This window comes from Schistocerca gregaria, chromosome 5, assembly GCF_023897955.1.
Source record: "Schistocerca gregaria isolate iqSchGreg1 chromosome 5, iqSchGreg1.2, whole genome shotgun sequence".
Taxonomy (NCBI): domain Eukaryota; kingdom Metazoa; phylum Arthropoda; class Insecta; order Orthoptera; family Acrididae; genus Schistocerca; species Schistocerca gregaria.
The window spans coordinates 514096820-514113460 of record NC_064924.1 but is presented as its reverse complement, the minus strand read 5'-3'; the positions used below and the strand labels follow the sequence as shown (position 1 = coordinate 514113460).

General features: G+C 40.6%; 1 protein-coding gene across 15 annotated transcripts in view; it reads left to right on the top strand.

The window, feature by feature from the left end:
* Positions 1 to 16641, top strand: part of LOC126272880 (acyl-coenzyme A diphosphatase NUDT19) — a 98102-nt gene that overhangs the window by 34218 nt on the left and 47243 nt on the right. For 5 of the 15 annotated variants that reach the window (XM_049976117.1, XM_049976116.1, XM_049976120.1 and 2 more), the window contains one exon: positions 2313 to 2396. The exons of 9 other annotated variants lie outside the window; for them this stretch is intronic. Coding sequence is in view for 1 of the 6 variants with exons in the window: in XM_049976115.1 (XP_049832072.1) it covers positions 2699 to 2729 (31 nt within the window). In the remaining 5 variants the exon portion in view is untranslated. One more of the 15 variants, XM_049976115.1, reaches the window with a different exon arrangement.

Here is a 16641-nt window from a genome sequence, read left to right as displayed (position 1 = left end):
GCAATATTTTATCTGTAGATTCTAAAAATAACCCCAAAAAATTTTGGTCATATGTAAAATATATGAACGCTACAAATAATTAAATACCTTCTCTTGCTGACAGTATGGGTAATGTAACGAATGATGATAAACAGAAGGCCAACATTCTAAACCTAGCTTTCAAAAACTCGTTTACGGTAGAGGACTTTAGCACCATTCCCCCTTTCATTTATCGAACAAATGCAAGGATGGCTGACATAGTGTTTAGTGTATCTGGGACTCTAAAACAGTTAAGATCCATAGATGCCAGGAAGGCATCTGGCCCAGACAGTATCTTCGTAAGATTATATGTTAACTATACTACAAATATAGCACTATTCTTATCCATCATCTATCAGAGATCACTGGAACAGCGAAAAGTTCCGTGGGGCTAGAACAAGGCCCAGGTCATAGCAATCTATAAAAAGGGGAGTAAATCGGATGATCATAATTACCAGCCAATTTCACTGACATTGATTCGTTGTAGAATCGTGGAACATATTTTGTATTAAGACATAATGACCCCTTTCTTGACTCTGAGAAGCTCATCTGCAGAAACCAGCATGGTTTTAGGAAACAGCGGTCATGCGAGGCACAACTGGCCCTCTTTGTGCATTACATACAACAGGCTCTAGATACTAGCTGCCAGGTTGATGCCATATTTCTATATTTTTGAAAGGTGTTTGACTCAGTTCTGCACTTTTACTTTCTCCAAAAAGTGCACGCTTACGGTCTACCTGATGACATATGCGGTTGGATAGAAAGTTTTCTAACAGACAGAGAGCAGTATGTCATCCTGAATGGGGACTTCAACAGAAACAAGTGTAGCTTCAGGTGTGCCCCAGGTCAGCATAATAGGTCCGCTGCTTTTTACAATTTACATGTTTAGTCTGGTTGATGGTATTGACAGTGGCATTAGACTGTTTGCCATTGATGCTGTAGTCTACAGGAAAGTAGTATCACACAAAAGTTGTGAACAAATCAATGAGGATATGCAGAAAATAAATGTGTGGTGTAACGACTGGCAATTATCTCTTAATATTTGTAAGTGTAACCTACTGTGTATAACAAGGTGGAAATCCCCATTAATGTACGAGTACAAAATAAATGCCCAGTCTTTGGAAGTAGTAACATCTGTGAAGTATTTGGGCGTGAATATTCAAAATGATCTCAAATGGAAGTAATGGGCAAGGCAAACTCTAGATTGTGATTTATTGGTAGAATCCTGAAGCAATGCAGTTCTTCAACAAAGAAAATTGCTTACAATACTTTAGTTCGTCCAGTCTTAGAGTATTGTTCTTCTGTATGGGACCCACACCAATTGGGTCTGTTTCAAGAGATTGAGAAGGTCCAAAGAAGAGTGGCAAGATTCTTGACTGGTACATTTAGCCATCGCAAGAGTGTTACAAATATCATAGAAAGTTTGAAGTGGGACACACTTGCAGATAGACGACGCACTAAATGGAAGGAGCTGCTCACTAAATTCCGAAATCCGATCTTCACCGAGGATGTAGAGTATATATTATTACCTCAAACTTTTCAAATCGTGCAATGATCACCATTCAAAGTTAAGGGAAATTAGAGCTCGTACTGAGGCGTTCAGACAGTCGTTTTTTCCTCACACGATCCATGAGTGGAACAGAGGGGGAGAAGTATGACTTTGGCGTGAATTGTGCCCTCTGCCACACGCTGCTTGGTGGCTAGCGGAGCATATATGTAGATGTAGATGAGGAATTATGAGCTTGAAGTGGTAACTCTGGGAGGAAGAACAATAATTCTGCTGATTCACTGATAACTAAGGTGCTAGACTGATGTGAATATTCTGACAGGTAAACTATTTGGTAGCATTTTGTGATTTTGTGAGGATTTAATTTTCTGGGTGAATGAGAGTGGTGCTCAGAGTTGAGTAGAGAAATATGGCAATGAGTTGGTACAACTTCCATCCCCTTAATTTTGATTTGATAGTAACCAGCTATGTAATGGTGACTCTATCCTTTTTTCATAATGTAATGATTAGTAAATCTATGCTACTGCACATCTTGAGTTATGACTTAGAGTAATGTTTTGGAGTGTAATGTGCACTTGATTTTAAAATTTTTTTAGTCCACACCTTTCATACTGTAGTCAAATTTAGGTCTACTTATTGTAATGTTATAAGAACTATGTAATGTATTTATTTATTATGTAATTACTATCATGTGCCATTAGTGATAAACAACTTTTTTGACTTAGAAGTAAAAGTAAATGTACTAAAGTAGGATATTTTGTTTCATTTTTTTCATGTACTGTGGCAGAGGACAACCACCTCCAAGAGAACTGATAGCAGTGCATTTCCTTACTAATTGCCATTTGGACCTGTTGAAGGTGTGGGAAACTTGGTGAGAAAATGTGTAAAAGCTCACTGAAAAAGTGAAAGTGCTTGTGAAAAATAACTAAACATTGAGCAAGTGAAATTTTGTGTCTATACTTGAACTGCGATGTGCAGTGTAATTTAATTTTTTTGGAACCCATGAGAATTTATTATCTGAAGCAAGACAGGACTTGTATCAAATGATATGTATCTTTAAATGTGATCTTCATTTACCCAAAAAGAACATCACTTATGATGAAGATGCATAATTTTTATTAAAAGTATAAATTATAGATATTTTATGCAATACACTGTATATAAATATTTTGTATGGGAATTTTCACATGGCCAGTTAGTACAGGTAGGAATTTGAAAAATATATGTCCTGTAGTTTTTGATAGGATTTCTTATGTAATATTTTTTGTGTGTAGATTTTAAACCCAAAGTCTGGTGTCACTTGCGGTCATTGAATTGCCCAGTTAGCCATTTGCATTATCTATCTGGTCAATCCAATGAGGGGGTGTTGTGATGAAGCAAGCTGCGATAATTTTACTTACCCTCTTGTTTTGCCTTCTGCCTCCTTAAAATTAATTTGATTCTTAACTAATTAACATTAACATTGTTGTTGTTGTGGTCTTCAGTCCTGAAACTGGTTTGATGCAGCTCTCCATGCCACTCTATCCTGTGCAAACCTCTTCATATCCCAGTACCTACTGCAACCTACATCCTTCTGAATCTGCTTAGTGTATTCATCTCTTGGTCTCCCTCTACGATTTTTACCCTCCACACTGCCCTCCAATACTAAAATTGGTGATCCCTTGATGCCTCAGAACATGTCCTACCAACCAATCCCTTCTTCTTGTCAAGTTGTGCCACAAACTTCTCTTCTCCCCAACCCTATTCAATACCTTCTCATTAGTTATGTGATCTACCCATCTAATCTTCAGCATTCTTCTGTAGCACCACATTTCGAAAGCTTCTATTCTAATTCTTGTCCAAACTATTTATCGTCCATGCTTTACTTCCATACATGGCTACACTCCATACAAATACTTTCAGAAGAGACTTCCTGACACTTAAATCTATACTCGATGTTAACAAATTTCTATTCTTCAGAAACGCTTTCCTTGCCATTGCCAGTTTACATTTTATATCCTCTGTACTTCTACCATCATCAGTTATTTTGCTCCCCAAATAGCAAAACTCCTTTACTACTTTAAGTGTCTAATTTCCTAATCTAGTTCCTTCAGCATCACCCGATTTAATTCAACTGCATTCCATTACCATCATTTTGCTTTTGTTGATGTTCATCTTATATCCTCCTTTCAAGACGCTACCCATTCCATTCAACTGCTCTTCCAAGTCCTTTGCTGTCTCTGACAGCATTACAATGTCATCGGCGAACTTCAAAGTTTTTATTTCTTCTCCATGGATTTTAATACCTACTCCAATTTTTTCTTTGGTTTCCTTTACTGCTTGCTCAATATACAGATTGAATAACATCGGGGAGAGGTTACAACCCTGTCTTACTCCCTTCCCAACAACTGCTTCCCTTTCATGTCCCTCAACTCTTATAACTGCCATCTGGTTTCTGTACAAATTGTAAATAGCCTTTCGCTCCCTGTATTTTACCCCTGCTACCTTCAGAATTTGAAAGAGAGTATTCCAATCAACATTGTCAAAAGCTTTCTCTAAGTCTACAAATGCTAGAAATGTTGGTTTGCCCTTCCTTAATCTAGCTTCTAAGATACGTCGTAGGGACAGTATTGCCTCACGTGTTCCAACGTTTCTACGGAATCCAAACTGATCTTCCCCGAGGTCGGCTTCTACTAGTTTTTCCATTTGTCTGTAAAGAATTCGTGTTAGTATTTTGCATCTGTGGCTTATTAAACTGATTTTTCGGTAATTTTCACATCTGTCAACACCTGCTTTCTTTGGGATTGGAATTATTATGTTCTTCTTGAAGTCTGAGGGTATTTTGCCTGTTTCATACATCTTGCTCACCAGATGGTAGAGTTTTGTCATGACTGGCTCTCCCAAGGTTGTCAGTAGTTCTAATGGAATGTTGTCTACTCCGGGGGCCTTGTTTCGAATCAGGTCTTTCAGTGCTCTGTCAAACTCTTCACGCAGTATCGTATCTCCCATTTCATCTTCATCTACATCCTCTTCCATTTCCATAGTATTGTCCTCAAGTACATCGCCCTTGTATAGACCCTCTATATACTCCTTTCACCTTTCTGCTTTCCCTTCTTTGCTTAGAACTGGGTTTCCATCTGAGCTCTTGATGTTCATACAAGTGGTTCTCTTATCTCCAATGGTCTCTTTAATTTTCCTGTAGGCTGTATGTACCTTACCCCTAGTGAGATAAGCCTCTACATCCTTACATTTGTCCTGTAGCCATCCCTGCTTAGCCATTTTGCACTTCCTGTTGATCTCATTTTTGAGGCGTTTGTATTCCTTTTTGCCTGCAGCATTTACTGCATTTTTATATTTTCTCCTTTCATCAATTAAATTCAATATTTCTTCTGTTACCCAAGGATTTCTACTTGCCCTTGTCTTTTTACCTACTTGATCCTCTGCTGCCTTCACTACTTCATCCCTCAAAGCTACCCATTCTTCTTCTACTGTATTTCTTTCCCCCCATACCTATCTATTGTTCCCTTATGCTCTCCCTCAAACTCTGTACAACCTCTGGTTCTTTCAGTTTATCCAGGTCCCATCTCCTTAAATTCCCACCTTTTTGCAGTTTCTTCAGTTTTAATCTACAGGTCATAACCAATAGATTGTGGTCAGAGTCCACATCTGCCCCTGGCAATGTCTTACAATTTAAAACCTGGTTCCCAAATCTCTGTCTTACCATTATATAATCAATCTGATACCTTTTAGTATCTCCAGGGTTCTTCCATGTATACAACCTTCTTTCATGATTCTTAAACCAAGTGTTAGCTATGATTAAGTTGTGATCTGTGCAAAATTCTACCGGGCGGCTTCCTCTTTCATTTCTCTCCCCCAATCCATATTCACCTACTACATTTCCTTCTCTCCCTTTTCCTACTACTGAATTCCAGTCACCCATGACTATTAAATTTTCGTCACCCTTCACTATCTGAATAATTTCTTTTATTTGATCATACATTTCTTCAAGTTCGTCTTCATCTGCAGAGCTAGTTGGCATATAAACTTCTACTACTGTAGTAGGTGTGGCTTCGTATATCTAACCTTAACATAGCTATTTCTCTTTTAAATTTTCTAACCTACCTACCCAATTAAGAGATCTGACATTCCACACTCCGATCCGTAGAACGCCAGTTTTCTTTCTCCTGATAACGACATCCTCTTGAGTAGTCCCCGCCCGGAAATCTGAATGGGGGACTATTTTACCTCCGGAATATTTTACTCAAGAGGATGCCATCATCATTTAATCATACAGTAAAGCTGCATGCCTCGGGAAAAATTATGGCTGTAGTTTCCCCTTGCTTTTAGTCGTTCGCAGTACCAGCACAGCAAGGCCGTTTTGGTTATTGTTACAAGGCCAGGTCAGTCAATCATCCAGACTGTTTCCCTTGCAACTACTGAAAAGGCTGCTTCCCCTCTTCAGGAACCACACATTTGTCTGGCCTCTCAACAGATACCCCTCTGTTGTGGTTGCACCTACGGTACGGCTATCTGTATCGCTGAGGCACGCAAGCCTCCCCACCAACGGCAAGGTCCATGGTTCATGGGGGTTGGGGGGGGGGGACATTAACATACATGAGTATAACTGCATTTTCATGAAAGGTTGGACCTCAGCTTTAAAGAATTTAACACCAGATCTAATTTTGCACTTAGTTTTATGTGTGTAATTGATTTTCTAACTTATTTTGACTAGTAATAGTTAGTATCTATTGTTATAGAGTGAAATCAGTTAAATTGTGTTGTTGCCATATAAACAAACATAAATTCTGTAATAATTATAAACATTTGGGAGAACAACTAACAGTAATATTAAAGGATCTATTTGGCTCTATTCGAAAACATGTTAGCAAAGCCAGCCCTTAATTAATTCAAAAGTAATTACAGTAACAGTTTTGTCAAAAGTATTGTTTGCATAACTACACTCCTGGAAATGGAAAAAAGAACACATTGACACCGGTGTGTCAGACCCACCATACTTGCTCTGGACACTGCGAGAGGGCTGCACAAGCAATGATCACACGCACGGCACAGCGGACACACCAGGAACCGCGGTGTTGGCCGTCGAATAGCGCTAGCTGCGCAGCATTTGTGCACCGCAGCCGTCAGTGTCAGCCAGTTTGCCGTGGCATACGGAGCTCCATCGCAGTCTTTAACACTGGTAGCAAGCCACGACAGCATGGATGTGAACCGTATGTGCAGTTGACGGACTTTGAGCGAGGGCGTATAGTGGGCATGCGGGAGGCCGGGTGGACGTACCGCCGAATTGCTCAACACGTGGGTCGTGAGGTCTCCACAGTACATCGATGTTGTCGCCAGTGGTTGGCGGAAGGTGCACGTGCCCATCGACCTGGGACCGGACCGCAGCGACGCACGGATGCACGCCAAGACCATAGGATCCTACACAGTGCCGTAGGGGACCGCACCGCCATTTCCCAGCAAATTAGGGACACTGTTGCTCCTGGGGTATCTTCGAGGACCATTCGCAACCGTCTCCATGAAGCTGGGCTACGGTCCAGCACACCGTTAGGCTGTCTTCCGCTCACACCCCAACATCGTGCAGACGCCTCCAGTGGTGTCGCGACAGGCGTGAATGGAGGGACGAATGGAGACGTGTCGTCTTCAGCGATGAGAGTCGCTTCTGTCTTGGTGCCAATGATGGTCGTATGCGTGTTTGGCGCGGTGCAGGTGAGCGCCACAATCAGGACTGCATACGACCGAGGCACACAGGGCCAACACCCGGCATCATGGTGTGGGGAGCGATCTCCTACACTGGCCGTACACCTCTGGTGATCGTCGAGGGGACACTGAATAGTGCACGGTACATCCAAACCGTCATCGAACCCATCGTTCTACCATTCCTAGACCGGCAAGGGAACTTGCTGTTCCAACAGGACAATGCACGGCCGCATGTATCCCGTGCCACCCAACGTGCTCTAGAAGGTGTAAGTCAACTACCCTGGCCAGCAAGATCTCCGGATCTGTCCCCCATTGAGCATGTTTGGGACTGGATGAAGCGTCGTCTCACGCGGTCTGCACGTCCAGCATGAACGCTGGTCCAACTGAGGCGCCAGGTGGAAATGGCATGGCAAGCCGTTCCACAGAACTACATCCAGCATCTCTACGATCGTCTCTATGGGAGAATAGCAGCCAACATTGCTGCGAAAGGTGGATATACACTGTACTAGTGCCGACATTGTGCATGCTCTGTTGCCTGTGTCTATGTCCCTGTGGTTCTGTCAGTGTGATCATGTGATGTATCTGACCCCAGGAATGTGTCAATAAAGTTTCCCCTTCCTGGGACAATGAATTCACGGTGTTCTTATTTCAATTTCCAGGAGTGTATATTAGTTAGTTTCATGATTTAAACAAATAATTTGGCTTAACCCTAGTAGTAGAAGAAACTGTTAAAGAAGCAATTTTTTGATGTATTCAATTAATTTAATGGGTTAAGTTTTAATTGTAATTTCTGTAAATCAAACTTCGAAAAATATGTAGTTTCTGTGCCTATTATTGTGAGGATCTAAAAAGGCCCAATTTTTCATCATGAGACAGTCAGTCCACAGCCGAATTTCAGATGAGGAACCTTTGTTGGTTAGAATGACAACAATACATCAACTTAACAGTGGAATAAGTGTTACACCAATAGGCCATGTGTTAAAGCAATGACAGTGTCTGTTCCATATGTACCTGGTTATTCCGAAAGAACTGTGAATTATGTGGTTGTGTTTAAACTATTGTAGCAGTATGTGGATGTTCACCTGGTAACTTTGAATGAGGCTTATGGGAAGTTAGAACAATAGTGCAGTGGCCATATGTAACTGTGTGTTATTAGAGGGGTTGTGAAAAGTGAAAGAAAAGCCTGTGAAACGCAACTGTGCATCTGTCGGCTACATCATTTACTGTAGACAGTACTGCACTTCCACCCCCTATTTTTTCAGCCAGTACATTGACACTGAGGACAACAAACAAAGAAAAAAAAGTAGGAACCGCTATACATTCTCTCTCTGCTGTATGTATGAGTCCACTGCTGGTGCCATGATGATTCCTGTCTCATTCATATGGGTTATGCAGGGAGATGCCCTTGGACTAGTATCCTCTGAAGGCAGCTGTGTATAAAGTGGTGAACTACCAGTGATGCTGGGTATATATTCTTGGCTACTGGAATGCTCAAGGATTCTTCATGTCAGACCTGAGGGCAGATTAAAGTGATAGAGGAAATCCCTGCCCAAGATCAGTTCTCAAACTTTGGCAACCAAAAACTGCCTTAGAAATTTTTCAAGTAGGCCGAGGTCTATGGTGGGTGTGACAGTTCTGTAAAGTTTGCTAATAGAATCATTTGTAGCATTTAAATGGATGGCCTGTGTAGTAAGCTCCCTGTGTGGACAGTGAAATCATTTAAGTATTGACTTGTTGAATGATCTAGCATGTAGAGTCTACCACTGTCACCTAAAGCTACGTAATACTAGTTTGGCCCACTTGTCTGAGCTGTGGGTGCTGCAGTCTGGATCATGTCTTGTGTTTGAGTGGTTGCACAGCAGGGAGCAGCTATATGCTCAGTCGCTGACGCAAGCACGGAACCAACACAGTTGTTGTCGCAGTTGCCCCCATTTTGCCATGGGTGTGGTTGGCTCAGCTGGTCGCAGGTCTGTGGCCTTACAGCAGGGGTACTGATATCACTCTGGTGAGTCTACAGAACTGCTTGGATCATGTTGGCTGCTTGCTACTGTGGGCAGCATGTCATACTAGGAATGTACTGGTGCGGGGTCATTGATGTCTGGTACATTCCCATATTATTGTCGCTGCAGAATTGCAGAAAGTCTGTCTTCCAGGACTAATTTGCTTTCCATCATTTCACATTCATGTGAGATCACTGCCGTCTGTATCTCTGGCAGCAGTTTGATGCGCCGTAGTGTCCAAAGCATAATGTCTTGTGTGACCAATGAGGTGATAGATGTATGGAGATGTCTCCATAGCTAAAAAGTGTTCTGTTTCCAAATGTGACCCCATAACTCACCTGTCACAACTGTTGCTCTGGTGCAACAATGCCTTTTTGGCAGTGTAAAATTTACCATCAGCTGGAGGTGCATTTGTCTCTGCTGATAATGTGGGCGCGCTCTCCTACAAACTTGAAAGTGTCATTCAAGATGCTGTGGCTCTGTAGGATGTAGACAACACTTGTAAACCATATTTTCAGGTGTTTCAGTTGGATTAGCAGTAGTTTGGGGCAAAAACCTTATTGTATATATGCTCCACAAAAATTTTGTTGTCTACATGCTGGGTCATGTTGACTGGGGAAAGCAATGGACAAAATTCCTCAGACCAAGATTGGCACAGATGAAAAATTGAGAATCCTCATGTCGCCAGTGGGCTGGGGTCTGTGTGAGGTTTCGAACAGGTAAGGCTGGATTGTGCGCGAGATGTTGATGAACCTTCAAAATTGTGCAAGTTACTCCTGTGTAGACTTGGAGTAGTTGGTGGAATATTGTCTTATTGGGGGGAGGAAGCACTGAGCTCATCATTGAAATCACCTAGTAGGTCAAAAGCCATTACATATCGTTAGTGCACTCTTGGGTAATTGTTGTAGTTCACGGTACAACATGATAGAACATCACTTTCATGTTTCACATTTACTGTAGACTGGTCCAGGTTGTGAAAAACATTATATGAAGCACCATGAGGCACTTTTTGTACCTTTTGTCTATAAGAGTAGCAATTGTGGGATGGTTCCATTGTCATAGCAAAGACAATCAGGTGAAGTACACTGATGAAGTTGTAATAGCTGCTGCTGTTTGCTGTGGGACTAGGTTTTGGGGGGTATTTCCTGTCTGTGACGGTCTTCTCAGGAGCTCCAGGTGTACTGGGCAAGGGAGTTCTTATCACTGCAGATACATCATCCACTAGCAGCAAGGTTGTACAGGAGGGATTTTTTGGTGCAGAAAGGATGGCAGCTGTCAAAATGCAGGTGCTGCTGTTGGTTAGTGGGTTCGATGTGGACAGAGATGTGGCTGGAGCATCAGGGAGGTAGAGATCAATGGCCAGAAAGTGACTCATTCAGAGAGCAGCTAAATGGAATTGACAGACTCTGTTTTGCTTAATATGGAGATACAACAAGATGGCTGTACATTGCGCCATAGCATACAGCTGACTGTCAGTGCCAAATATGCTTTCCTTCTGGGAGCTGAATCACTGACCAAAGAGTATTTATCTCCCACTTACATTATTGATTGTGAGGTACCCACAAACTTTTTTTTTTAATTTGAGAAATTTGTTTAACCTGAATATAAACTTATAAATGCAATGTACTGAGATTCATAATTTTATTAATTGCATAGTGTGTTTAGCGTTAATAAACAGATAATCTTCAGTTGTTCCAAATAATATTAATTCATGAACAGTAAATGTGAAATATTGTAGAAAATGTAAGGTCACAATCACACAAGGGAAAACCCTGTAATTATTAGAGTCAGAGGGCAACATACTCTTTTTAGGTTAGAGTGAAGTTACAGACAAATATTATTCAAAGAAATTAGAACAGAACTGAAATATATGTAACAGTTCCAGAAAATTAAAATTAGTTTGCTTCGTCAGATCATTAGGTGCTGAAAAACAAGACAGATGAACTTCTGGTATTTCTAGACGATGTAAAAAAGTAAAAAGGGACATATTTTATGTACCTCTCTAAACACCATGTAATCACAGGGACAGAGAAATTAAAAATCAGGGATTGTAAACTAGCATCATTTTCATGTAGAGTTAATACTGGAAAAGGAGTTGCAACATATGTAGAAGTTGGACATATAGCCAGAACTATTGAAATAAGCAGTTCATATCTGTGAGTTGTTACCGCAGAAAGCTTTTCTTGTAATTGTAACCATCTGTGGGTCCCCTATAGGAAACTTTCAGTTATTTATGACAAATTTTGACAAACTGGAAAAGCCACACACACCCACACCTCTCTCTCTCTCTCTCTCTCTCTCTCTCTCTCTCTCTCTCTCTCTCTCTCTCTCTCTCTCTCTCTCTCATGGGTGGATAGAGGGAGAGGGAGGCAGAAGCATGGAGAGCGACTGGAATGGGTGGCTAGTGGCTTGGAAGAAGGCAGTCAGTTTCTGGCCAAGAAAATGGGAAGGATTGGTGGCAGGTATAAGGGGTAGGCATGACTGTAGGAGCCATTGGGGAGTGGCTGGTCCCCCTCTAACTGGTGAGTCACTTTCTGGCCTTTGATCTCCATCTCCCTGATGCTCCACCCACATCTCTGTCCACATCAAACCCATTAACCAACAACAGTACCTGCATTTTGACAGCTGCCATCCTTTCTGCACCGTACAACTTTGCTACTCATGGACGATGTATCTGCAGTGACAAGAACTCCCTTGCCCAGTACGCTGAAGGTCCTGAGAAGAGTGTCACAGACAGGGAATACCCACCAAACCTAGTCCACAAACAGATTTCCCATGCCATTTCTCACACATTCTCAGTTCTCCCACCACCCTCAAGAATCAGACATGGAGAAGCACCCATGTCATCAACAATATTACCCTGGACTGGAGTAACTGAACCATATCCTTTGGCAGGACTTTGATTATATCTCATCCTGACCTGAAATGAGGAATGTCCTACTCAAGATCCTTCCCACCCCTCCTAAAATGGTGTTCCATCATCCACCCAACCTACACGACATCCTAGTCCATCCCTATGCCACTTTCACTCCCAAGCCCTTGCTACAGGTATCATATCCCTGTGGGAGTCCAAGGTGCAAGACTTGACCAATCCACCCACCCAGCACCTCCTATTCCAGTCCTGTCACATGTTTATCCTACCCCATCAGAGTGTGGGTCACCTGTGACAGCAGTCTTGTCATATACCAACTCTGCTACAAACTCTGCAAAGCTTTTTATGTTGGTATAACTACCAATTACCTGTCCAGAAGGATGAATTGCTGCTGCCAAACTGTTATCAAGGAGAAATCTGACCATCCAGTGGCACAACATCCAACACCACATAACATTCTTAGTTTTGATGGCTGCTTCAAAACCTTCGCTATCTGGATCATTCCCTCTACCACCAACTTCTCTGAACTCTGCAGTTGGTAGTTATCCTTACAATATATTCTCTGCTCCTTTAATCTTCCTGACCTGTCTCCAGTAACCCACTGTCTCTGACCACCCTGCCAATAGTTCTCCATCCTGTACCCTGTCGGCCCCTCCCAATTCATATCCCTGCATCACCTTGAGCATTTCATTACCCACTTCTCCGACACCTGGTCCGTGTATGGGCCACGTCTCCCTACCACATTCCTAGTGTACAAACTGGCTGCCTATCTCTAAGCAGCTAGCCACCTACCTCTAACCCCTCTCTCTGCCTCCCTTTCCTTCTACCCACCTTACCTGACATCAACCCTACCAAAACATAGTCCACCTGCCAAAATGCAGCACCAGAACTGTTAGTCCAGTTGGCACCATGTTGGTGTATAGGCGCATGTGTGTGCGTGTGCGTGTGTGTGTGTGTATGTGTGTGTGTGTGTGTGTGTGTGTGTGTGTGTGTGTGTGTGTGTGTGTGTGCGTGCGTGTGTCAGTGTCAATGTCAGTGTCAGTGTCAGTGAGTGATCTCCTTTAATCCAAAAGTGTTTAATTTTCCTACAAAAGATCCAGGTGGATTGTTGAGCTCCCTGTCAAAGATGAAAAAAAAAAAAAAACTGTTAGTAGTTTGTTTGAGATTTCAGCGTAGATTTATTAAAAGATTCTGACAGGAAAAAATTAATCGGAATCGTTATATGTCTGTTTCAGTTAGATTTCTGTAGCGAATTTTCCAATTTGCTTGCAGCGAGATAGCAAGATCCATATCGATAACATTATTATAGACAGCTTTCGGTTGAAACAATTAATGTGTACCATATTATTAATGGACTATCTGACCATGATGTACAGTTAATGAAAATAAACAATTGAGCTCCTAACAGCTCTAAGGGATGTTCATACAAAGCAATAGGGCTTATTAATGAGAACAGGGTACAATGTTTTATGAATAAGCAGTACAAAATGAAGTTAATTTAGTAAGAGATGCTGATTCAATACTCAATGTATTGCGTAGTAAACTTGTTTCAGTATTTGAAAGTAGGTTTTCTATTAATTTATCCAGAAAGTCTATTAAAACAAAAGTAAGCCATGGATAATTAGAGGGACTAAAATTTCATGTAAGGGGAAATCGGGAATTTATATATAAAGACCAAAATAAGTCAAGATCCCAAGTCACTTGTATTCTACATAAAATTGTAATATTTTAAGGAAAGTCACTAGAATGTCCAGAAATATGCACATACTGATAGAAATTAGTTATAAGGATAGTAAAATTAAAATTATATGAAATACCGTGAAACAGGAGACAGAACAGTCAGTGTACAAAATACTATAATAATTACAAAAAATGACAGTATTGTGACTCATAATTCACAAGTTGTGAGTATGTTTAACAATCACTTTGTAAAAGTAGCAGCAAAAATAGGATTAAATTGTTTAGCTGTTGGAGCAAGAGAATGTATTAAAAATGCTATACCATGAAATTTTAAGTTACAGTAAGTAGAACCAATATCCTTTTTAATAGAATTATGATTTTTTTTTAAAAAAAAAAAGCTCATATGGTACTGATGAAATTTCTTACAGAATTCTGCAAAGCTGTTCTGCCTTAATAAGTAATGTTCTTAGTGTTGTATGTAATGCATCACTGGCATGAGGTATTTTTCTGGACAGATAACTATATGTAATAAGGTTACAAGAATGACTTAATTTTAAATTTCTCGCCCTTAAATAACACTCCAAAATGTTACAGACTAGTATTAGTCAGTTTTATTACATTGAAAAATAACTAAAGATAACTGAGCACAGAATAACAATGGCAGCAACCATGACCTTTTTTAAAAATCTTTTATCTATTTTATCTAAATCATAGATGTAATTATTGAAATTGCACTCTCAGTATCCTTCCTCGATTCAGAGTTTTACATTTAACATTAACAAAATTTCAGATTGACCCAACAAGTTTCTCAAAGCAATGAATCTAGGAGCTGGTAAGCCTTAGGAAAGATGTCTGCAATCCTGTCCTCCAAACATACATGCTCGGCAGTGATTATTTTGCGGTGGTGAAGCTGATGTACAAAGTTATATTTAACATTGACTTGCCTCAGCCGATGATGTTTCCATTTCTTCAGTAACCGCATAGAGGACTGACTGTCCTCGAATATACGAATTTGTACCTGCAGAGTGGAATTTGAATATCCTCCAGCAAGTATTTCAGCCCAAGTGACGCAGCAGCAGCTGTTGCCACAGCTGCATTTTCTGCCTCTGTAGAAGACAAAGCCATACTAGTCTGTCTTTTCATTGCCCAACAGACAGTATTTCTAAAAGATTGTAACAGATAACTAGAGGTACATTGTGGATCTTCCTTTTTGTACCAGTTTGTATCAACATAGGCCAATAGAGCTTCTTGATTCCCTTTTTGATAATGCAGTTTCGTGTCAGTGGTTCCTTTGATAAATCTCAAAAGTCTTTTCAAACATCCCCAGAGTTCTTCTGATGGATTGTTTTGGTATCTACTTAAGAAGTTGACCACAGCACTCTCCTAGGTCCTTTACTTTAAACTCTTCTTTAACTTAAATTTCACTCTGTTCATTACATCTCTATTATTTCCTCCTATCAGAAAGTCATCAACATAGAACATAACATAAATGACAACTTCCTTTAAAATCATGCAGTAAAGACATTTATCTGCTTCTGACTGAGTGAATCTTATAGAGATAAGAAATATATGAATAGTGGTGCTTACTTTAAGCTGTAGTAAGACTTTCGTGACCTGCAAACCAAACCAGCTGTATCTTTCAATTCTTCAGGAATAGCCATTCCTTCAGCAATAACCACCTATATTTCTTCCTTGAGTAATCCATGAGGAAAAGCATTGGTAACATTAAATTTTTCCAGACCCAGTCCTTGTTAGATTGCAATAACTAGCATTATTCTAACAATTTGTAAGTCAAGCCACTGGTGCATATGCTTCCTCCTAGTCAGATCCCTTTGTCTGTGAACGTCCTTTAGTTCTAAGTCTAGCCTTGTATCTTATGATATTTCCATACTTGTCTTCCTTCAATTTGAATACTGACTTAACTGTAGACAGCCTTCCTTCCAGGGGATAATTTAACAAAGATGCAAGTCTTGTTTGCCTTTATAGAGTCAGTTTCATCCAGCACAGCTTTACACCAGTATTCCTTATCTTCGTGAGTTGCAGTTTCCTTGTAGCTTTTCAGTGCATTATTGAAAAATGATTCAGAATTCAGTGCGAGAACAGCATAGTCATATATGTATTTGGGAGGGTTGCCCTTCCTGGTAGGATGTCAAACAGCTTCATTTTCAGTTTCCACTTCATCTCTGGTCAATTCGGCTATGAGAATTCTTTCATGACCTCCATCATTTGATTTAACATTGTCTACAGTGAGTTCTTCTTCATTATCATCTTTGTGTTCCTTCTCTGATGATTCCTGTGCAGATTCCAGAATCCAGTCCTCAGTAACAGTTGGTATATATTCAAAGTCAAATCTTCCTTTGTAGGAAACAATGTTCCTCCCTGTGATTATTTTGCCTTCCTCTGCACACCAAAGTCTGAAGCCTAATGGCTACAGTAGCCAATGAAGTAGCACTTCAAAGATTTTCAGTCAAACTACCCTGTTCTCAATTCCTTTTGTACCAGTAGATAAGCAATACATCCAAATACTCTCAGCTTACTCAAGTTAGGTTTCTCATTGTACCACAAAGCTGTTCCTTCCAAAGCTGCAGTACGACTTCTATATGGTAGGTACACAGCAGTATGAATGGCTTCTGACCAGAACATTTCATTAAATTTTCATTGAAGTATCAAACAGCGAGATTTCTCAATAAGAGTTCTGTTCAATCGCTCCAAGACACCATTTTGCTGTGGATTCTGTCTTCTTCAAAAAATTAATTCAACTCTTTTGACATGTATTCATGACCATTATCATGCTGCAACATGCTGATCTTCAAGCTGAAATGAGCTGTGCCATGGTGTGAAACATCTTCAGGTAGTGAATTACCTCTGAT